Source organism: Equus caballus, chromosome X (genome assembly GCF_041296265.1).
Source record: "Equus caballus isolate H_3958 breed thoroughbred chromosome X, TB-T2T, whole genome shotgun sequence".
Lineage (NCBI taxonomy): Eukaryota > Metazoa > Chordata > Mammalia > Perissodactyla > Equidae > Equus > Equus caballus.
The window spans coordinates 12,596,885-12,619,109 of record NC_091715.1 but is presented as its reverse complement, the minus strand read 5'-3'; the positions used below and the strand labels follow the sequence as shown (position 1 = coordinate 12,619,109).

The 22,225-nt window shown below is 42.4% G+C and overlaps 1 protein-coding gene across 10 annotated transcripts in view; it reads left to right on the top strand.

Annotated features, from left to right (window-relative positions):
- Nucleotides 1-951: 951 nt before the first annotated feature.
- CTPS2 (CTP synthase 2) overlaps nt 952-22,225 on the top strand; it is an 89,573-nt gene continuing 68,299 nt past the window's right edge. For 2 of the 10 annotated variants that reach the window (XR_011434627.1, XM_070256979.1), the window contains exons 1-7: nt 1,152-1,377; nt 1,494-1,577; nt 6,449-6,653; nt 12,016-12,186; nt 13,826-13,926; nt 21,044-21,160; nt 21,308-21,391. Coding sequence is in view for 7 of the 10 variants with exons in the window: in XM_070256979.1 (XP_070113080.1) it covers nt 6,488-6,653; nt 12,016-12,186; nt 13,826-13,926; nt 21,044-21,160; nt 21,308-21,391 (639 nt within the window). In the remaining 3 variants the exon portion in view is untranslated. Of the gene's footprint in view, nt 1,378-1,493; nt 1,578-3,723; nt 3,864-4,163; nt 4,312-6,448; nt 6,654-12,015; nt 12,187-13,825; nt 13,927-21,043; nt 21,161-21,307; nt 21,392-22,225 lie in introns of those variants that run through there. The other 8 variants (XM_070256980.1, XM_070256982.1, XM_070256978.1 and 5 more) reach the window with 8 other exon arrangements.

Here is a 22,225-nt window from a genome sequence, read left to right as displayed (position 1 = left end):
CCTGCTGAGCAGAGCCTCTGCTCATTCTGCCAGAAGTTGGCGTCACTGTCCCCAGCTCTTTACTGCTTCTTCCACGACACTGCCCTGTCATCCTTGGTGGGGAGAAACTCTTTTGCTTTGAAATTCATTTAATTGTGCCATACAATCCTCTACCCGACCTTGTTATTGTCATCTATTAGCTTCAGAGTCACTCTCCACATTCAGTGACAACTTGATTCCTTGACCTCACCTGACTCCTCCAACTTCCGCCATCCTTCCAGGGCCCTGGATGTACCACACGCTAGCCTGGGGGCACTAGACCCAATCCCAGTGATGCCCATCTCACTTGACTCGTTTCAGCAGTCACACCCTAAACCGTATCATTCCCTGTAAGTGCTTCCACACTCTGGTGACAACTCGCCAGTTCCCATAGGCCCTTGTCTTTGGTCCTCTCTTTTCTTTCTCCTAGTCTATCAGCTTCCTGCTGCTCCCCTTCCTTTCCTCTGTGTACTAGACCCCTGGACCATTCCTACAATCACATTCTTTCAGCGCCCTAAACTTCCTCCCTCTCTTGTCCTTCCATTCTAGTCAACCGGCAAACTCCGGTTTTATCACAACTATCTATATTTATATATCCGCCTATATATATCTTGCAAAATTATAGCTGGACATCATTACACAATTGTGGTTTCTAAACTCCACCAGGTCCTCAGTGACTTGTCTAACTCGGCACTCTAGCGACTCACACTGGTTAGTGAAAATTTTCACCACTTTCCTAACCCTTCCATCTCACTCCAAACTCTTCTATCGTCCATAGTTAGATCCTTTCTCCTTCAGTGGTTTGTGTGTTCTTCCCTTCGCCTTAATAACCTCCTGTGTCCTTTTCCAGCCTCCAAATACTCTTAAAAAGTCACTGGGTGAAGCCCTAATTGTCCTCCCGTGCCCCCACATTTTTTTCTTTTTTGCAACACAGAGTATTGTTCTAGGAGCTTTCCCGATTCCAGCAGACTGTAGACCTTGCCCAGACTATGAGCCCCTCCAAGGCAGGAATCCTGTCTAATTTTCGTCCCCTCCTCAGCACTCCTGCAGTTCCTGGCGCGCAGCAGGGGACCCACGAACGTTTGTGGCAGAGTGAAGTTCTTCACAGCCGTGCGAAGTGCACAGGAGGCCCCGGCCAGGCGCTCGGCTCGCACGGGGCCGGAGCTCGCGGAAACGTGGCGCTCACTCGCATCCCCGAAGTGCTGTCGCTAAGGGAGCCCCGGAGGGGAGGGGCAGCCCCGGGCTGAGCGAGGCCTGGGGCCAAGTGCGTCCAGGGAGGACGGTGACGGGAAGCTGCGCCGGAGGAGCCACTTTTAAGACGCTGTTTCGGAGCACTGCACAACCCCCCAGCTCACCGGCGTGAGTCAGCGGGGCCGGCGGGGTCGGCGAGGGAAGGGGGGCGAGAAGGGCGCCGCGCACCCGGGGCCGGCGCGGGTGGCGACTGGGGACACCCCTAGCGTTGGCCCCCTCCCCAGCCCGACAGGTGAGCGCGGGCTGGCCGCAGGGCGGAGTCCGGCGTCCCCAGCGGCCACCCTCCCGGCGCCACCGCCACCGCGCAGGTAAACCCCCGCCCAGGCCTCCCCGGGACCCCCAGGGCCTCCGCACTGGGGTCCCCCCGCGTCTCCAGGGTCCCTCCCCCCGCCGCCCGCGCCCCGCGCCCCGCGCCCCACGCCCCACGCCCCGGCGCGCACGTGTGGCCGCGCGCCTTTGTCCTCTCCCGGATGGCGCCCTCGCGGTGTCCGAGACGGGGCCAGGCGCCGGCCGCTGCCCCGCACCCGGCGCACGCAGACCGCGGGCGGGCGGGGCGCAGTGGCCGGGGCCGCCCTGCCCGCGCGCAGCGCCCAGCGCCCAGCGCCGTCGGAGTCCGGCCTGCGGCGGCCTGCGCCCGGAGTCGGCCGCGTCGCCTCCCCGGGGTGCGCTTCTCCCCGCCCAGGCCGCGGATCGGGGCGCCAGGCTGGCCGCGCCCCCAGCGCCATTCCTCCCGGGCCACGGGGGCCGCAGAGCCCGGGGCTGGCGCGGGCGGAAGTGCAGCCCCGAGCCGAGAGAAAGAGCTGGTCTGTCGCCTGCCCCGCCCAGGGCACTCGTTAGACAACGACCCTCGCGTTTCCTCCATGATAGCTGCTTAGGGCGCCCTGTGCCTAAGTAAGCTGCTGCTACAAAATAGCTTTTCTTTTGCAATAATTTTTACAACTTTGATGTGTAATTAACATACAATAAAATCTCCCCCATTTTAAGTGTGCAGATGGGGGATTTGACAAATTATACCCCCGTGTAACCACTACCCCAACGCAGACATAAACCGTGTCCTTTACTCCGGGAAAGTTCCCTCATGCCCCTTTCCAGTCAATCCACAACCCCCCACTCCCTTGATTTCTATCGTAGTTTAGTTTTGCCTGTTCTAGAGCTTCATAAAATGGGATCATTCAGTAAGTACTCTTTTTGTTTTCGGCTAACATTACTTTTTAAATGGCCGTGTTTGAGAAGGTGTCTCTTGGTGCTTCTGATGTTTTTAGTTGTTCTAGGCCTGCAATGTCCAGTGTGGGAGCCACTCACCACGTGTGGATCTTGAATACTGAAAATGTGGGGTGTCTGAAGTGAGATGTGCTGTTCAGTAGACACACCTAATTTCGGAAGACTTAGTTAAAAAAAAAAGGGATGTAAAATATGTCACTAATACATTCTCATATTGATTATGTGTTAAAACGATAGTATTTTGGATACATTGGGTTAAATAAGATATTGTTCAAGTTAACTTCATCTGTTTCTTTTTACTTTTTTAAAATGGCTACTGGAAAATTAAAAATTACACAGGTGTAATGTTTTTATTGGACAGTAGACAGCGCAGCCCTACACACTCCTGTTTTGCAGATAATTGGTTCTGCTCACTGTCTATAAGAGTAAACGAAAACCTCAGTCTTCACACAGGAAAAAACCTCCCGATTCAAGGAACTAGCCTGAAGAACTTGCCTTTTCCTGTAGTTTTAAAACTTTGCTTCAAACTTACTTGTTTGCTTAAAAGAGGTGAAAAGGACTTGGTGTCTCCTTGGTATTACGTGATATTTTCAAGAAGGACTTTGTAAAATATTTAATGTACTTAAAGAAGGTATCTTATGCTTTTGAAAATATAGAAAACTAATGATTGCCTACAACGCAACCACCTAAATATATAAAAATTTAGCATTTTGGTGTACTTTTGACCAGTTTTAATTAAAAAAACATAGTTGAGATAATATCATATTTAATTTTATATCCTGCTTTGTTCATGTAACAAGCATATCTTATATGAAAGATTCTTAGGCTTTTTGATAACCACATAATGTGACTTCACATGGATACACTCGTTTTCTATGGCATTTTTTGATTTTGCTAACTCTTACTAATGGGAAGTCATTTTAATAGGGTGACAGTGCCAGTATAAGGTACAATTACAACACTGCTTATTTGCCCCTTAATCCCACGGGAAAGGTGAAGTCCAGGAGGGCAGGGACCTTGACTTTTTGTTCACCTTCCTATCCCCAGGACCTGGGAACGTATCAAGCATATAATAGACATTCAATAAACATTTGTGAACTGACTGAATCAGTGAGTAGATGGTTCTGAAAAATGAGAATGAATAACTTTTATCTAGCACTTGGGCACTCTCTTTGTCAATGCCCACACACCTCTGTAAAGTGGCCGCTATTGTTATCTTTGTGTACTGCATAGGTAGAGAAAATCGACGTCTAGAAAAGTTGAAGAAGTTGCCCAGCGTCATAGCTGTAAATGACAGTCAGCATTGGAACCCAGGTTGTCTGACTCCAGAGGAGGGGCACTTATCAAAATAGAGGAAATCAACAGTGGGATGGGTAAGGGAGGGCAGTGAAGAAATTACCACTATAAAAACTACCTGGGCCAGTAAGAGTGGAAAGAGATGAATATTCAGATACATTTTGGATCTACAGGAGGAGCATCTGGGTTTAGATTGAGAATCCTAGCTCAAGGGAGTAGATGGCCAGGTGGCTAGTGAAGAGGAACAACGGCATTGAATGTGATCAACTGTAGTGTGTAGAGAAAGGCAGGCCCAGGGACTTAGGAAAGCCATTTGGGATGGGACATGTATATATATATACATATTTAAAATTTCTCCTTTTTGTTTCTCCCCAAAGCCCTCCAGTGCATGGCTGTATATATATATTTTTAGTTGTAGGTCCTTCTAGTTGTGGCATGTGGGACACCGCCTCAGCATGGCCTGACGAGCGGTGCTGTGTCGGCGCCAGGATCTGAACCGGCAAAACCCTGGGCTGCCGGAGCAGAGTACGTGAACTTAACCACTCGGCCACGGGGCAACTCCGCTGGACATGTATATTTTGAATGGCTTCAGTTTACTCGCCCTGACCACGATCGGCTAGTTCAAGTTAAACTCACAGCTCTAAAGTGAAATAACTTTACACCTTTAAGTTCAGATCATTCCTTTTGAAAGTAGAGGAAACTACAAAGTCAGAATGAGCATTGCTTTGAGGAGGACAGACAAATAAGATAAACGGGTAGCTGAAATCATTCCTACCTGATTGCATTTGTGCTTAATTTCTAGGTATTTTAAAAAATTTGTGAATTACAATAAAAAGTGAGATTTATAGTTATTAGCTCTTGTTAGTTACTCTCTTTTTTTGCAGTTGTAATTTTATGTTAGTGGTCTTACTCAGTTGTCCATTTGCCTGCCACGACTACACAGATGTTACTGTTAAGGCCTATTTTCATGTGCAGGCAAGGCCCCTATACAGGCTCAAGGGAAGAACAATAGTACTCAAAATAAAGAAAACCAAATAGCTATTGGGCTTTCTGTCTGCCTCTAAAACGAACGGGTTTAAATCAGACAGCAGCAGAAAAGTCAAGTGAAATTTCCATGTGACATAATATTTTCTTTTTTTTCCTGCTTGGATATTCCTGCGTGGTAAAACTGATGGGTAGTGATTCAGTGTTCAGCATGCTTAGTTAAGGAGGATACATTTATTATTAGTAGTAGTGATGTTAATAGCTAACTTTTATTAAGTTCTTACTACATGTTAATATAGGAGTTGATTTTGATCCCCTCTATACCAGACATCAGCAAACATTTTCTGTAAAAGGCCAGATAGTAAACATTTCAGGCTTTGCGGGCCAGAAGGTCTCTGTTGTTGCAGCTACTCGATTCTGCCATTGAAGCAAGAAAGTGGCCATGGACGATATGCAAATGAAAGGGCGTGGCTGTGTGCCAATCCAACTTGATTTATGGACACTGAAGTTTGAATTTCATACAATTTTAATGTGTCATGAAATATTCTTCTTTTGATCTTTTTAAAATCTTTTAAAATGTAAAAGACATTGTTAGCTTGGGGACCATACAAAATCAGTGGGCCAGATGTGACCTGTGGGCCCTGGTTTGCTGACCTCTGGTCTATATTAGCTCAATTAATCCTCACAACCACCCATGAGATTTTTTTTTTATGTTGGCATATTTGAATATTGATTTTTTTAAAACAGAGACTTTAGAGCAATTTCAGGTTCAAAGCAAAACTGAGCAGAAAGTACTGAGTTCCCATATACTCCCTGCCCCGACATGCACAGCCTTGCCCACTATCAATATTCTGAACCAGAGTGGTACATTTGTTACAACTGATGAATCTGCATCGACACATCGTTATCATTCCAAGTCCATAGGTTACATTAGAGTTTGTTCTATGAATTTGAACAAATGTATAGTGACATGTATCCACCATTACAGCATCACACAGAATAGTTTCACTGCCCTAACAATCCTCTGTGCTCTGCCTTTGTCCCTCCCTTCCCCCGAACCCCTGGCAACTACTGATCCTCTTACTGTCGCCATAGTTTTGCCTTTTCCAGAATGTCATATAGTTGGAATCATACCGTATGCAGCCTTTTCAGACTGGCTTCTTTCACTTGGTAACACGTATTTGAGGTTCCTCCATGTCTTGCATGGTTTGATAGCTCATTTCTTTTTAGTGCTGAACAATATTCCAAGGGACTGGTATTTTTTATTTCATGTCACAGATGAAGAAACAGGCACGGAAAGGATTAGTAACTTGCCCAGGTACAGCTCGTACAGATCCGTCTGACTCCGGAGCCTGTTCTCTTAAAAATTATACCATGCCTCTGAATCCCAGAGAAATTTGGTTTCTCATGATGAAGTTTGTCACGTGATAGAGTTGAGGTCAATGGTAATGGTAATCAGGGTAATGGAGCCAGCCACTTTGCTTGTGGAAAGCAGCCACAGCGTCCTGCATATCAACAAAAATTAGAAACCTAGAAGATAAGATTTTGTTTCAAAAGTTTCAGATATTGAGTGTAGATAGAAGAATGTTGTATGCTTTTGAAATTCTGGTTTAACACACTCTCTACTGGGTTGAGAAAATGTTTCTCTTCCCTGATCCTTCATTTTATTACCTTTCAGATTCTATCCGGGTGCCGGCACCCAGCCACTCTTCTGCCAATGAAGTACATCCTGGTCACTGGCGGGGTCATCTCGGGCATCGGTAAAGGGATCATCGCGAGTAGCATTGGGATGATTCTGAAATCATGCGGGCTCCGAGTGACTGCCATCAAAATCGACCCCTATATTAACATCGACGCAGGCACTTTTTCCCCTTATGAGCACGGTATGAAAGAGAACCACTTCTCCCTTATAAAGCACTGAGTTAAATTGCCGTTCTTTCTGGTATTTTGGGTAATTTCTTGATGATAAGAGTATTAGAAGTAGAGTCGCTGAATCACACATTATGAATATGTGAATGTTCTCATGGTTGTTGATACATTTTTTCAGCTTGCTAATGACATTCCAAATAAGTCCACATTTTTGGAAAAACTGTGTGAGAATACCATTTTCATTGTACCTTTTGCAGTATGGATCGTGCTTTGTTTTATTGTATCATAAAGGTAATATATTTCTTTTAGCCTGTCATTGTTAAGAGGAAAATTCAGACAATATAGAATATATTGACACTATAGAGGGCATGAAGAAAATAAAAATCATCCATTTCCCACTGCTTGGAGTAACTATGATTAATGTTGACATTTTGATGTATGTACTAATTATTTTTAAAAAGGCGTTAGGACTTACATATTTTCTCTTTAAACTTTTTACGTACAAACAGGAAAGTGCATAAATCATAAGTGTACCACTTGTTGAAATGAACATACTGTGTAACCAGCCCCCAGATCAAGAAACAGAAACGGCCCCTCATTCCCCTTGCAGTCTGTCCCCCGCCAAAACCACCAGGGTAACTGCTATCCTGTCTTGTAACACCACAGATTAGTTTTGCTTGTTTTTGAACTTTAAATGAATTGAATCTTACAGTCACATTATTTTTTGATCGAATTTTTAACACAATGTACTGTGGATATTTTTATATATTCTGTACTCTTAAAGGCTGCACAGAGGCTGAACAATAATAAGAAATAATTTTCAATGTATTGCTATTATAAACAATACTGTGATGGAAATCTTTAAAATTTATTTCTTTAGACATAAATGCCTAGGTGCAGAATTTCTGATTTGATGGGTAGCTATGGTTTTCAGGCTTTTGACACATAATGCATATTGCCAAAGGTGTTTAGGTTCACGATCCCTTACCTACAGCTCTGAAATACAAAAAGTTCTGAAAATTTAAAATTCTTCATACGTTTGTGGCTATTTATAATCTTTTCCCAAGAGTTTTGAGAATAGAAAAATCTTCATAAAGCTGTGCCTATTTCTAGTCTTTATTTCACTTGGAATGTGCTTGATTATGGGTTGCTTTTGGGGTGTTTTCTAATATATGGAAAGTGTTCTGTATTACCTTTCTATGATTGGAAAAATGCCAAATTCCAGTTTCCATCTTGTCTCCAAGAATTTTCCAATAAGGCTTGTGGACCTGCAGCAATTTATATCGTCATCAAGAGTGTATATGAAGGTCCATTTCTTTATGCCTTTGCTGAATATTATTCTTTAACTTTACTAACCTGAGAGTAAGCCAAAAAAGCAAAAAAAGTGTATTTCATTGTTTTTTTTTTTTTGAGGAAGATTAGCCCTGAGCTAACATCTGCTGCCAATCCCCCTCTTTTTGCTGAGGAAGACTGGCCCTGAGCTAACATCTGTACCCATCTTCCTCTGCTTTACATGTGGGGCGCCTACCACAGCATGGCTTGCCAAGTGGTGCCGTGTCCACACCCGGGATTCGAACCGGCGAACCCTGGGCTGCCGAAGTGGAACATGCGAACTTAACCACTGCACCACCGGGCCGGCCCTATTTCATTGTTTTAATTTAGATTTCTTTGATTTTCATGTTGTCTGTAGAATGACTTATTCAAGTCTGTGGCAGATTGTATTTTGTTTGAAACTATTCCTTCTGTGGAGTAAATTTCCCTGCCCCATTGACTTTGGACTTCAGCCACGTATGGTGGTTAACTCGTACTGGTTTGTTTGGAACTTTCCTGGTTTGCAAACAAAGTCCCGCGTCCTGGGAGCCCTGTTAGTTCTGGGCAGACTGGAGAGGTTCGTCACATTGTTTGGCCATGCGATTTGTTTTGCCCTTTGGGATATAAGCGAATATGACATATGCCTTGTTGAAGCAGAAATTTTCAATGCTGCCTGACCCACAGCCCCCATGTAACGTGAGGGAGAAATCAATAAATGTTTTGTAAGCCACTAAGATTTTAGGGTTGGTGGTATGCAGCAAAATTGACCAATGCCATGTAGAATGCCAGTTTTCCTTTGAATTATTTTCTTATGATTTTAAAGAGTACTTTATGTAAATATATTAACCTACATTTACCACATGTATATATTTTTACTCTGTTTGAAATATGTCAATACTACCTCTATTAGTTGCTGATAAATTCAATTTACCATTTATGTGATTAAATGTGTCAACTGTTTCCTTTATGGCTTCTGCCTTTGATGTCACCTTTAAGACTTCTCCGCCCCAGGAATATTTAAATAGTCATCTATATTTTCTTCTAGCACTTTTATAGTTCCCTTTGACTTGACTTTAACATTGTTAACACATGTGGAATTTAATTTGGTGGGAGGTGAGGATGTAACAATTTTTTTTCTAAATTTTTTTCTGATTAACCAACTGTTCCTAATGGCGTTTATCAAAGATATTATCCTTTCTCCACTGACTTGAGATACCACCTTTTATTATATACTAAATTTCTGTCTGTAATTGGGTCTGTCTTTGTGCTCTGTTCTGTTCCAGATCTCTGTTTATTCCTGCCTACCAATTTTTTTTTTTTTGAGGAAGATTAGCCCTGAGCTAACATCTACTGCCAATCCCCCTCTTTTTGCTGAGGAAGACTGGCCTTGAGCTAACATCCATGCCCATCTTCCTCTGCTCTATCTGTGGGACGCCTGCCACAGCATGGCTTGACAAGTGGTGCGTAGGTCCGCACCCAGGATCCGAACTGGGCTGCCGGAGCGGAAGGTGTGAACTTAACCACCGCACCACTGGGCTGCCCCTGCCTACCATTTTAATAGCTGCAGCTTTTTCTTATCAAGTAGGTCAGGACTTTCCTCATTATTCCTTTTCTTCTTTTTTTTGATTTCAAAATATTCGTCATCTTCAAGATTAACCTGGGAATCATTTTGTCAACCTTTACAAGAAATCAAATTGGAGTTTTTCACAGATATTGCTTTAAATTTATGAATTAATTTGGCGAAGACTTAAAACACTGAAAATATTAACTGGCCCATTCAGGAACTTTCTAAATGGCTTTCATTTTATTCATACCTTCTTTTATGTCTCTGAAGTAAGGTTTTTAAGTTTTCTTCATATAGATCCTACACATTTTTTTGAAGTTTATTTCTGTGTATTTGTGTGTGTGTGTGTGTGTGAGGAAGGTTGGCCCTGAGCTAACGTCTGTGCCAATCTTCCTCTATCTTATGTGGGATGATCCCACAGCGTGGCTAGACGAGTGGTGCTAGGTCCACACCTGGGATCTGAACCTGTGAACCCCAGGTCACTGGAGGGGGGCACGTGAATTTAACTGCTACGCCACTGGGCTGGCCCCTGAAGTTTATTTCTGAATATTTTATCTACTTTAATTTGTGATGATATTGTTGATTATTTTTTTAAGTCATGTATTAAATTCCTTTATGTAATACAGACCTTTTTGGATAGCTTGGTTTTGTGTATTTGTTGATGTTATCTTGTTCCGTATTTATATATATTGAAATATATATATGTATATGTATTTCAGTCTTCATTTACTCATTGTTATTCGGTATAGGAGCCTTTATTTTCATTTTTGTGTGTGTGTATTTTATTTTGGTAATCATACCTGTTTTTCTTCCAAATTAACTTTAGTATCACTGTCAGGTTAAAAGAAAACCTATTGGAATTTTTATTATAATTACATTAAATCTAAAATTATTTTTGAAGACATCTACAGTTTTTCTTTCTTTTCTAGAAACATAATGTGTACATACTTTTAAAATTTAAGAATTTAAAATTTAGAAATTTAAAATATAGGAATTTAAATATCAAGACCTTTGCCATATATCTGAAGTATTGGCAAACTGGATTTGGCCTGACTTAACTAAATTTCAGAGATTGTCCCTTATTTGTCAAAAGTTAAGCTGATCAAAGTAAAAAGACTTTTCCATACGTTGGTGATTCCTGATTAACATGAGAAAGTGGAATTTGAACTGGAAATACAAAAATATTGCAGTTTCATCAGTTTACTCTTTTATCCTTAGAGACCTTCTCGACCACACCTAGTTACCTTATGAGGGAGACATAAATGAAGATACAAAAGTTTTCTGATTAGGTTTGTAAGCTAACCAAACTTTTTTGCTATAAACATCTCACAATAGGAGTAAATGAGAGAATTTCCTTAATCAGAGGGAAGTTCAATTCTTCAAGGTGGCTTTAGAATGCTGGACTCCCAATTGATGCCTCAAGTGAAACTGGGGACCCCGAGACATGCCCAGTAGTCAACACAAGTGCTCCCCATGTGATTAGGTCTTCATCTATATCCTTTTTCATGGTGCTGTTGTGCAGCTGGCTTACTGCACACACTGGCTTTTTTGCCTCGCTCTCACCAAGTTGCCCTGTGGGCTACCTGGGGCCCTGCTTTTCATCTACTGTCTGTTTAATTGTGGCTTTAACCAAGATGAGAATCAATTAAAACTTTCTTATGCCAATTCCACAGTCCAGGATACTGATGCTTTGAAGTAAATTGCTATTTATTTTTAAAATTGCTGTTTTAAAGTCCCTTTTTTATGTGATATATGATGAATTTGGAAAAGCTAAATCTCGAAGACAGAATTTCAGTAAGCATTTAAAAAATACTGTAATAGGGGGCCAGCCCTGTGGCCGAGTGGTAAAGTTCGTGTGCTCTGCTTCAGCCGCCCGGGGTTTCGCTTGTCAGGTCATGCTGAGGTGGCGTCCCACATAGCAGAACTAGAAGGACCTACAACTAGAATATACAACTATGTACTGGGGGGCTTTGGGGAGAAGAAGACAAAAAAAAAGAAGATTGGCAACACATGTTAGCAAATCTTTTTAAAAAAAGAAAAAACTATAATAGGATACTAGAGTTTTTCTGATACATTTTCATGGCTAGAATTGAATTGTTGTTTTCCCATCAAAATAAGGAAATGGTGATAGAATGTGGCTTATAAATAAGTCTTTTATCACCTCTTTAATATAACACGCTCGGGGCCGGCCTGGTGGTGCAGCGGTTAAGTTTGCACGTTCCTTTTTGGCGGCCCGGGGTTCGCTGGTTCAGATCCTGGGTGTGGACATGGCACCACTTGGCAAGCCATGCTGTGGTAGGCGTCCCACATATAAAGTAGAGGAAGATGGGCACGGATGTTAGCTCAGGGCTAGTCTTCCTCAGCAAAAAGAGGAGGATTGGTGGCAGATGTTAACTCAGGGCTAATCTTCCTCAAAAAAAAAAAAAAAGTAACATGCTTATCTTTGAAAAACAATCTACTGGAAGCAAATTTGTGATTTTTACATTGTCTTTTTATCCTAGGTGAAGTGTTTGTCTTAAACGATGGTGGAGAGGTTGATTTAGATCTGGGAAATTATGAACGATTCTTGGATATTAATCTTTATAAAGACAACAACATCACCACTGGGAAGATCTATCAGCATGTGATTAATAAAGAGAGGCGTGGCGATTACCTGGGGAAAACAGTACAAGGTATTATATTCCACAAACATTAGGGATCCCCGTGTGCTGAGTACCCACACCCTGCTCCAAATAGATGTGAACATGAGGAGGTTCCTGAGCTCTGCAAGTTTTAATCCTTTTCGGATCCCTGTGTTCTTTTCCTTTTCATTTTCCTCAAAGGTGTCAAATTCATCCTCCATGTTCCTGATTGTATTTTCTTCAGTCTTTTTTTCTTTTTTACTAAGGCCATTGTTTCCCTTAGTCCATATATCTATTCTTCTCTCTCTTTAGCTTTTATTTATCAAATCCACGGAGAACCATTTATTCATCATTTTTACCTGATTGGGGTGCAGATTTATTTTGGTTTGGTTTTATCTGTCTTTTGTTTAATATTTCTTTTTCCACTTTTGTCTTGTATCTTTGCATGGATGATGATTGATGATTACTCCCCTTTGAAGAAGGACAGTTGGGGAGGGACTAAGGGATTGAACTGGAGTGGCAGGCAGCATGCTCTGACCCTTTTTTCACCAACCCTTTCCCCAGGGGGTATGATTCTCTTTTGTCTTAGAAGAGACCGTCCTCCCGCTCCCTCCTTGGGGCTGCCTCTGAAGTCTTGTATTCATACGTTCCTCCATGGTAGGGTAAAGGCGATAGTTCCCCATCCTCTTTAAATCACTTTCATGTTGGAACCAGCTGAGAAGGAGACAGAAGAGTCGGACAGATGGTGATGAAAGATTAGTTAAATTATTCCTAAAACTGGATTGTTGGCTTTGATCTCAGCCACAACTGTGCTTTCTAATAGTTTTCCCCCAAGTGTAGGTTTTGGGAAGACCTGCAGGAGGGAGACTTGCAGCCTCACACCTGCCACATCCCAACATTGGGAAGAGGGCAAGGCCCCAGAAAGGAGCCGGGGCTGGGCATGCGCAGTGTGTCGTTCCAAATGCACTAGTCAGAGGCGACCTCCTCCCGCCTCGAGAGAGTGGCAGGTGCAAGATGGAGCAGGTGACAGATGCTCCTTTGCCTCAGCTTCCCAGAGGCCACGTTCCTGCTTCGTGCATCACATTAGGGTTAGTTGGCTGCACCCAGTTGCTATGCACCCGTGAGGATGTCACCTTTTGGTCTTTTCAGCTGAGATTAGCTGCAGGCCTGCTCACACCCAAGGGACCTCTGGGCCTCATGCACTTGCTGACATTCACCTTTTGGCCTCTTCAGCTGACATTAGCAGCCGTAGGCCTCTGGTCAGCATGCAGGCCTTGTCTACACTCTCTCAGTGGACCCCTCCCCACTCACTAGTGGGCTACCCAGGGTCTCCTGGGCTGGACCACTCTGCATCCTTCTTCCCCGTGGAGTCCTGCATTCAGCACCCTTGGCAGCCTTCCTTGCACAGTTTTTCGTTGGTATTATAGGTGCTTTCTGGTTGCATTGAAGATGGCCTCTGTTTCTTGTTCTCTTTGATTTGTCAGTTTCAAGAGAAATGGCTTAACGTTAAATGGCTAAACCTATGTTGCCTATATTAATTTCAGTGAGATGGATAATAACATGAGGACTATAGCTTGTCTAATTTGCCAGGTGGCTTTCAGGTGGGAGGGCTAAAGACACTGATACATTCCTTTCTCATGACTATGACCTTGAAATAAGCTTTTGTGCTAATTATTACTTCTTTCTGCAGTTGTCCCTCACATTACTGATGCTGTCCAAGAGTGGGTTATGAATCAAGCCATGGTGCCTGTGGATGGTCATAAGGAAGAGCCCCAAATATGCGTTATTGAGGCAAGCATGGAACTTTTCTGTATAAACTTATGTTCTTCTGGGTTTTTAAGCATTTGATCTTCATTCATTCAGCAAATATGTACAGATGCCTCCTGTGTGCTGGACACTGGGCTAGGAGGTGGGATTATAGCCGGGGACGACATAGATGGTCCCTGCCCTTGTGGTCAGAAGTCAGTGGGCAAAATGGGTATTAAACAGGGTGAGTATTCCTGGGGTGGCTGTGTAGCAATTTGCATATGGAGACAGATGAATTGCAGAATGTGTTCTATCAAGGGCTATTTGAGAACTCTTTATAAAGTGCTTTGGAAGCATAGAGAGACTGAATTAGGGAAGTGTGATGGTAGAGGTGATTTGGAGGTGAGAACTGAGTATTAGCTATTTAAAGAAAGAACATAGTATTGAACTTGCTACTTGTTCACTCCTTCCATTCCTCTCCATGTGCAGAATGAGAATAACATCCATGTCCTCCTTATGTAAATCTCAATTGGCCTGATTGCCAGGCAGGATAGCCGAATAATGAATAGTTTCATTCCTAGAGGCAGACTGCCCAAGTTCACATTTCTGCCGTAACCCACCCCGAGCGGTGTATAACTCAGTGGTTAAGAGTCTGAAGCCAGACTGCTCGGGTTCATGGCCCAGCTGGGTCACTTCCCAGCTGGGCAACCTTGGACAAGTTTGCTTAACCTCTCTACACCTCAATTTACTCATCTGCTAAATGGCGATAGTGTTTTGAGGATTAAATAAGTCAATACATTCAGTGCTTAGAATGGTGTCAGATCTATAGTAAGTGCTCAAAAATTATTAGCTGTTATTAAGATGCCTGTGTGATTTTTGGCAAAAGTCTTACTTCTCAAAGCTTCAATGTATTCATCTATAAGAATATGGTAATAATGTAATATTGTGGTGATAACAACAGGGTTGTTGTGAGGATTAAATGAGATAATAAAAAGTACTTGGCAATGTCTGGCATTTAGGAAGTTCTGTATAAATATGTTAGCTGTTATTATTGTCATCATTATCAGTGTTGACAGATAGATATTATGCTATCCACAAGATCCATTTTGTTAATAGTAGAGCTGATAAACTTACCATAAATGTGCTGTGCTATCATATATTAACTATAGATTGTGTTACTATAATAGTATGGCTGATAAACTTAATATAAATGTATAATATAAGTGTGCTATACGAAGTTTTCTCTCCCTTGATATTTCTTCCTTCACAACTTACAAGGAAAGAAGAGATGCTTTCTTCATCATTGTTTAAAATTGGAGTGTAACATAAGTACAGAAAAGTGCACATATCATAGATGTATAGCTTGATGAAGTTTTGCAAACTGAACATACCTGCATAACTAGGCTCACTTCCTTTAAAAAATAATTAATATCCAATACAGTGAATAGTTTGCAAGCAAACTGAGGCAATGGTAAAGACAAATAGTGTAAGAAAAGAGAAAGGCAGCTAAACGCTCCAGGAAGAATCACACCTGATGTGAGAACGGAGCTGTAACCCGGGGCGGAGCTGGGCTCTCCAGTGAAGTCAACTTCCGCGGTTACTCTGTTTATTCATTTTCAGGTTTTAGAATCATTCCCCAAGATGCATCAGAGAAGCATTAAAAGCAGGGGTGTAAATGTCATCAGCTTTGAAAAGAGGATTCATGAGGTGGAGGGGGTGGAGGAGCGCTGGCAGGGGAAGGAAGGAGATAAGAACCTCATTTTACCCGTGAGGCATCTGCAGACACTGTTAGTAGTTGGCGGGGAAAGAAACAAAAGTATCTCAGGTTGGGAAACTACCCAACAGAACTAACCATTGAGATGGGGATCTGGGGATGGGGGCATTTTCCCGGAAGAAGAATTGATCCCTGGCCCCAAAGTAATGGCTAATTTTCTAAATTTGAATGTGTTTACAACTTTTGAGTGATTTTTTTTTCTTTCTTTTAGTTTTTGTAGGTAAAAGAATAGCCTTTTCTTAAGACTCTTAACTTTAATCACAGGAAAAGTTCCAAATGGTCATGTGTATGAATGTTTTTACCTTTTATTCTCTGATTTTGCTCTTTTATAAAAAAATTACATTTTTAATAATAATCACAAAAAAAGAGAAGAGGGAAACGTATTTTTTAAATGTAATTGAGCTGCTGCTGAACTTCATTAAAATATAGGCCTAGGGCTGGCCCAGTGGCGTAGTGGTTAAGTTTGTGTGCTCTGCTTCAGCGGCCTGGGGTTCGCAGGTTTGGATCCTGGGCGCAGACCTCCACACTGCTCATCACGCCATGCTGTGGTGGTGTCCCACATACAAGCTAGAGGAAGATTGGCACACATGTTAACTCAGCAACAATCTTCCTCAAGCAAAAAGAGGAAGATTGGCAATAGATGTTGCCTCAGGGCCTATCTTCCTCACACAAAAAATATGTATATATAGGCCCAATTTGACCTTGGGATGAGCCTTCTTAACACTTCTTTTTTGTCTTCTCAGCTTTTCTAGCTATTGTTTTTGTTTGTTTGTTTTTGTTTTTTTCTTTTTTCTTCTCTTTTCTTTCTTTATTTTTATCTCTTTTTGTTCTTTGTTTAAAAAATTTTTTAAAATTTTCTTTCTATTCTCTTTAGCTATTGTTTTTTCAGAATCATCCCGAACAAAGCTTTTATGTTTCATTCTGAGGCCGGTGCACCTGATTGTCTTTGTCATCGTTATTCAGACTAATTGTTGAAGATTCCACTTGCACAATAAAGTCAAGAATTCTCAATGACATCTCAAATTAAACTGAAATTTCCATCTCAACAAACAACAGGCAAACATTTTAGGCCTGTACCTGCCATTTTTCTTTTTTTTTATGCCTATGTTCTTTATTTTTTAAAATTCTGCTCTTAAATTGACTGGTCTGGCTTAACAAACATTAATTTAGCACTTAATATGTACTAGCCCCAATGATAGATGCTAGGGATGTGAGGGCGAATGTGATCAGACTCCTGCTCATCAGGCAGGACTCATCGTCTCTAATTTTTAATTTCATGGAAACACAGAAACTGTGACAAACTGTCCCCAGCAAAACCTCTTCTTCTCCATATAACCCTAATGTTTATATTTGTTTATTGGACCCTAGATCAGGCATCCTTTTGTGTTTGTTTTAAGTTGTGCTCAATATTTGTGTTTGTGCATGACTTAAGCTTTCAAAGAAGGACCGCCAAAGCTGATTTTTAGTTTTTAAGTGTGTAGAAGCTGTTGAAAAATCTCCAAAGCCTTTTTGCAGGTAAGGCCTAGACTTCTCAGACTGGTGAGCTGACAGGCTTTATTCATATTGCTACAGGTCATCTAAGCATCAACCTGAAATAAGATATGCCTGGCTTAAAGGCCTGGCTTTTTTTTTTCCCCCAAAAGAAAACTTCTTTCCTTTTATGTTTTATTTAAAATTTTTTTCCAGTTTTTTTGAGGTATAATTGACATATAACATTGTATTAGATTTAGGTATACAACATAATGATTATATATATGTATATATTGTGAAATGATCACCACAGTAGAGTCAATAGATGTCTATTGCCTCACATAGTTATAAGTTTTTTCTTGTGTGAGAACTTTTAAGATTTACTCTCTTAGCAACTTTCAGATAAGACTCCTTTCCTTAAAGGCAAAAGGGACGTTGCACAGCTCATACATTTGCTGCTGCTTCAATTTCAGTTTTGGATAGGTCTTAAAATATTGTTATGGGGGATATTTTCCCTGTGGTGCGAGGACGTATTTCACTTAGGCCTATTCTAGTGGTAACAGTGAAAATTTCTGATCACACTGCTGGTGATGAGGAGCCAGAGGGGTCTTAATGGGACCTTCCAAATTGGCCGAGAGAATGCAGTACCACTGTCAGCCATGTGAGGGCAGAAGCGGATAACGTTGAAAGTTTTTGCCTCCTTTTTCGGATTCACTCTTGACGCCCAGATGGCCCTCTACGCTTTAGTATAAGTGCAGACCTTTTTTTCCTAAAAAATTGTTTTCCCCATTAGATTCTGGTGCATTCTGATTCTGCACTAAGAACAGTGAGTGGGTGCTTACATCCCTCACCCTCTGCCAGTTTCCTTTCCTGGTTGAAGGTGATATTTCTTGGATTTTCATAATTAACTTTGTCATTCTCTTACAGAATGATCATTTATTTCTATCTGTTCCATACCCAGGAAACTTGAATTTTAATTATGTTTTGTTATCTGAGTTAAAGTTAGTAAAGAATAATTTCTTCTGTAGCAATGTAATCCTGAGACTTCTTAGTTTTATTCCATTGTAATTATGGTAATAGGTACTAACACTGTTACCTAGAGCTTATATTGAATTTCGAGACCATTCTGTCCTATCCTGACCACTAACCTAAACTGCCAGTGCTGCGGGCAGGGCTCTGGGCTTGTGCTGGAGATATGGCAGGCACATTCCTGCCCTCGTGAGGCTTACAGCCTGGGTAGGGTAGAGAGACAGGAAACAAAGACTCCAGTAAAATGATGGCACCTGTGCTAAGTTACCAGGCAGGGTCCAGACGGGATGCTGTGATAGTGAGCAGCGGGAGCGAGACTGCTTTCGGTAGGTGGTCAAGCTTGGGCTTTCTGAGGGGGACACAGCTCCCAGGCTGAAGGGTAAAGAGGAGATAGATGTAGATGAAGAAGGAGGGTAGGAGGGCTTAAGGGGCACGAAGGAAGAGTGTGGCCCACCCGAGGACCTGAAAGTCCAGTGGGGCTGAAGCACAGAGAGCGGGAGGTGGGGGGTGTGGGAGTAGAGGGGCGGAAAGGCGGAGGTGGGGGCATGAGATTGAGATTAGGGAGCTGTGCAAAGACCAGATCATGTAGGGCCTTTTGTTGGCTGCATAAAGGAGTTTTGATTTTATTTCTAGTGAAGCAGTGAGCCACTGACAGGTCTGAGCACTGGAGAGACGTACTCTGAGTTTTTATAATGTCACTCTGCTGGTGGGTGACAAATAGTTTGGTTGTAGAGCAGCAGAGGTGGAAGCTGGGAGGCCATTTAGATTGGGGTCAGCAAACTTTTTCTGTAGAGGGCCAGAGAGTAAATATGTTTAGCTTTGTGGGTCAGAGATCCCCTGTCACAACTGCTCAACTCTGCCATTGTAGTATGAGAGCAGCCACAGGCAATCTGTGGTCATAGCTGTGTGCCAGTAAAACTTTATATATGAAAACAGGCAGCAGGCCATAGTTTGCCACCCCCTGGTTTAGATTATTGCAGTAATCCCAGCAAAAGACGGTGCTGGCTTGAGTGTCTAGAGTGGTAGCAGTGGAGATAGAGAGCGGTGGAGAGATTTGCAAGAGGTTTCGGAGGTGTGACCCACTGGACTGGGTTGAGTGAGGAAAAGGAAGGCTCGAGGATGATTTGCAGGCCTCCAGCATGAACCAGTTAGTGGGAAGAGATGCTATTTGCTGAGATGAGGAAGCCTCTGGAGAAACAGGCCCAGGGGTGGGGGGACCAGGAGTTTAGTTTGGGACATGGTACGTTTGAGTAATTGTTGAGCCATCCAAGGTTTCAAGGATGAGTTGGCTCCAAAGCCCAATCACACTGGAAAGAGAGGCCAGGGTTCAAAGTAGATTTCGGACCCGGTTAGGTAGCTGAAGCCACAGAAGATGGTGAATTCTGGGACAGGGCCCACCACGATGTCTTCCTCCACCACACCCAGATCATTCCACTTGGTGCTTACCTTTTCCTCGTTTTTTTTTTTAAAGATTTTATTTTTTCCTTTTTCTCCCCAAAGCCCCCTGGTACATAGTTGTATATTCTTCGTTGTGGGTCCTTCTAGTTGTGGCATGTGGGACGCTGCCTCAACGTGGTTTGATGAGCAGTGCCATGTCTGCGCCCAGGATTCGAACTGACGAAACACTGGGCCGCCTGCAGCGGAGCACGCGAACTTAACCACTCGGCCACGGGGCCAGCCCCTACCTTTTCCTCTTGATTACTGTCCTTTAGCTGTGCCCTATTTTCCTTGCTAAATTCTGAGCTCCTTAGCAGCGCATTATCTTAAATTCTTCCCAATATCGCATTTATCATGTTGAGCGTATAGTAGTTGCTCAAATGCTAGAGAATTAATTTTAAAATCCGTGTGATAATCTTTAAGGATTTAAATATGGTGAAGAGGAATGGGTTAAGGTGAATTTTATCATAGTCGAAAGTAAAATGCTTGAGTAACTTTATTGGAAGCACACTGTAAATTAAGTTAACATTTATCGAAGGATTACACTGTCAGGAATATTCTCGAGGGCTTTTGGTACTACTTGTTTCAGAAAGCTACATGTTTAAATAGTAGTGATTTAATTCCAGTAGTACCGCCGTTGTGAGGAGACAGTTCAGATGCACGCAGGTGTGTGTATGTGTGTTCACGCAGAGAGAGAGAATGCTCACTATTTCTCACCAGGCGGAGCCAGGTGGCTCTCACCATTCTCCTAGTGTCACTAGATTCGAATTCTACCTTCCAGCAGGACCACTGGTAGAAACTGGCTGATCTCACTCCTCTGTGGTGTACATTCTGGATCTATCTGCTTATGAATTCCCTTCTCTTTTCTTAAAGCCTTCCTTTTTTTTTTTTTTTAAATATTTTCAATCTTGGTCAGATGAAAGGTTGACAGCCTTATAATGATCCCCCATTTTTGGGGGGGGATTTACTAGTCTGTAAAATCCAAGTGAATCAATGACAGCATGATATATTTACTTAACTTACTCCCTATCTCTACACAACAAGCTGATTGATCTTATAAACATGGGAATCAGATCATTCTTAAAGTTCTCCTTGACCTTGCTTTCTCCTCCCTTCTTAGCACTCTGCTTACTCTCTTAGCAGTTTTCCTGGCTATGTAATACTCCGTCCATTTCTTCATATTTTACTTTCTAGTCTCCATTTTCTCTTCTCTTTGTTTCATCTCCCTCTTAAACGTACAGTGCTTTTCTTGTTCATTCTTAACAGCTTTAGTGAGGTTTATATATCATAAATTTCACCTGCTTTAAGTGTACAATTCAGGGATTTTTAGTATATTTACAAACTTCTTGTGCAACCGTCAGACTTCAGTTCTTATGCTTAGTTTATTAAGAATTTTTCTGTTCGTCTGTGTACTGTGGAAGATCACTTGTGTCTTTTTTTTTCCATTCTCAGCTGGGTGGCACCATTGGAGACATTGAAGGAATGCCATTTGTGGAAGCGTTCAGACAATTCCAGTTTAAAGCAAAAAGAGAGAATTTCTGTAATATCCATGTTAGCCTTGTCCCACAGGTGAGCTTTCCAGATAGGTATGTGGACAGCAACTTCTGTAAGTCTTCCCATGATTTTCTATTTATTCCACATTTTAAACTAGGGAGCCATTCATTCTCCAGAAACGCTAGATGTGCAGTGTACTGACAGTGACCCGTTGCTTTCCAGCCCAGTGCTACTGGAGAACAAAAAACCAAACCCACACAAAACAGTGTCCGTGCGCTGAGGGGCTTAGGCCTGTCTCCAGATCTGGTGAGTTAAGGAGAGTGGGTAAGTTGCTTGGAGTAGGACCTCCGTTTTTTAATCTATAACATCATCTAAGTCCTTTCTTGCTCTCAAATGCTTCCTAGGGCACTGAGCTTTTTGTATCTGGGAGCCAGGGAAGGCTTATTCTCTCATCCTCCAGTGTCGCTCCTCACATTTCTAAATGGCTATCTGTTCTTCTCCAGGCCCTCATTTGATTGGCCACATTGACACCTGGCCAAGTGCAATGTCCTGTCATTTGTATAGTCCCTGGGTCCTTTAGAGTGAGGTGGGACCCTGGAGATTTCCCTGTGACCCTGCCAAGATGGGCTGTCACTGCTCTCATTTATAGCAGAGAATCCGATTATCCCCAGTAGTCTAAGTCAGGGTTGGCAAATAAGGGCCTGCAGGCCTGCTGCCTGCAAATAAAGTTTTATTGGAACATCTATTGTTTACATTTCTCTATGGCTGCCTCGGCACTGCAACGGTGAAGTTGAGTGGTCAGGACAGTGACTGCATGACCTGCAAAACCTAAACTTTTTACCATCTGGCCCTTTAGAGATAAACTTTGCCAACCCTTGATCTTGCTCTGATCTTGTATTTTTAGAGGAGTAACATTTGTGAGCTTTGATTCTATTCACGAGAGGCACCTTGACATTTCGAGTTCTTACTGGTCGATTTGAGTTGAGTTTGATTTTATTTATATTAGTGCTCATCCTCATTTCTAATCGTCCAGTGGAACGCCCGGAAGGAACAGGCACATACTTGGTCAAGTCTCTTGTAGCAAAAAGAAATTAATATAGGGTCCTCCTGAGAACGAGTGGTGGCGTCAATAGCCTGGTT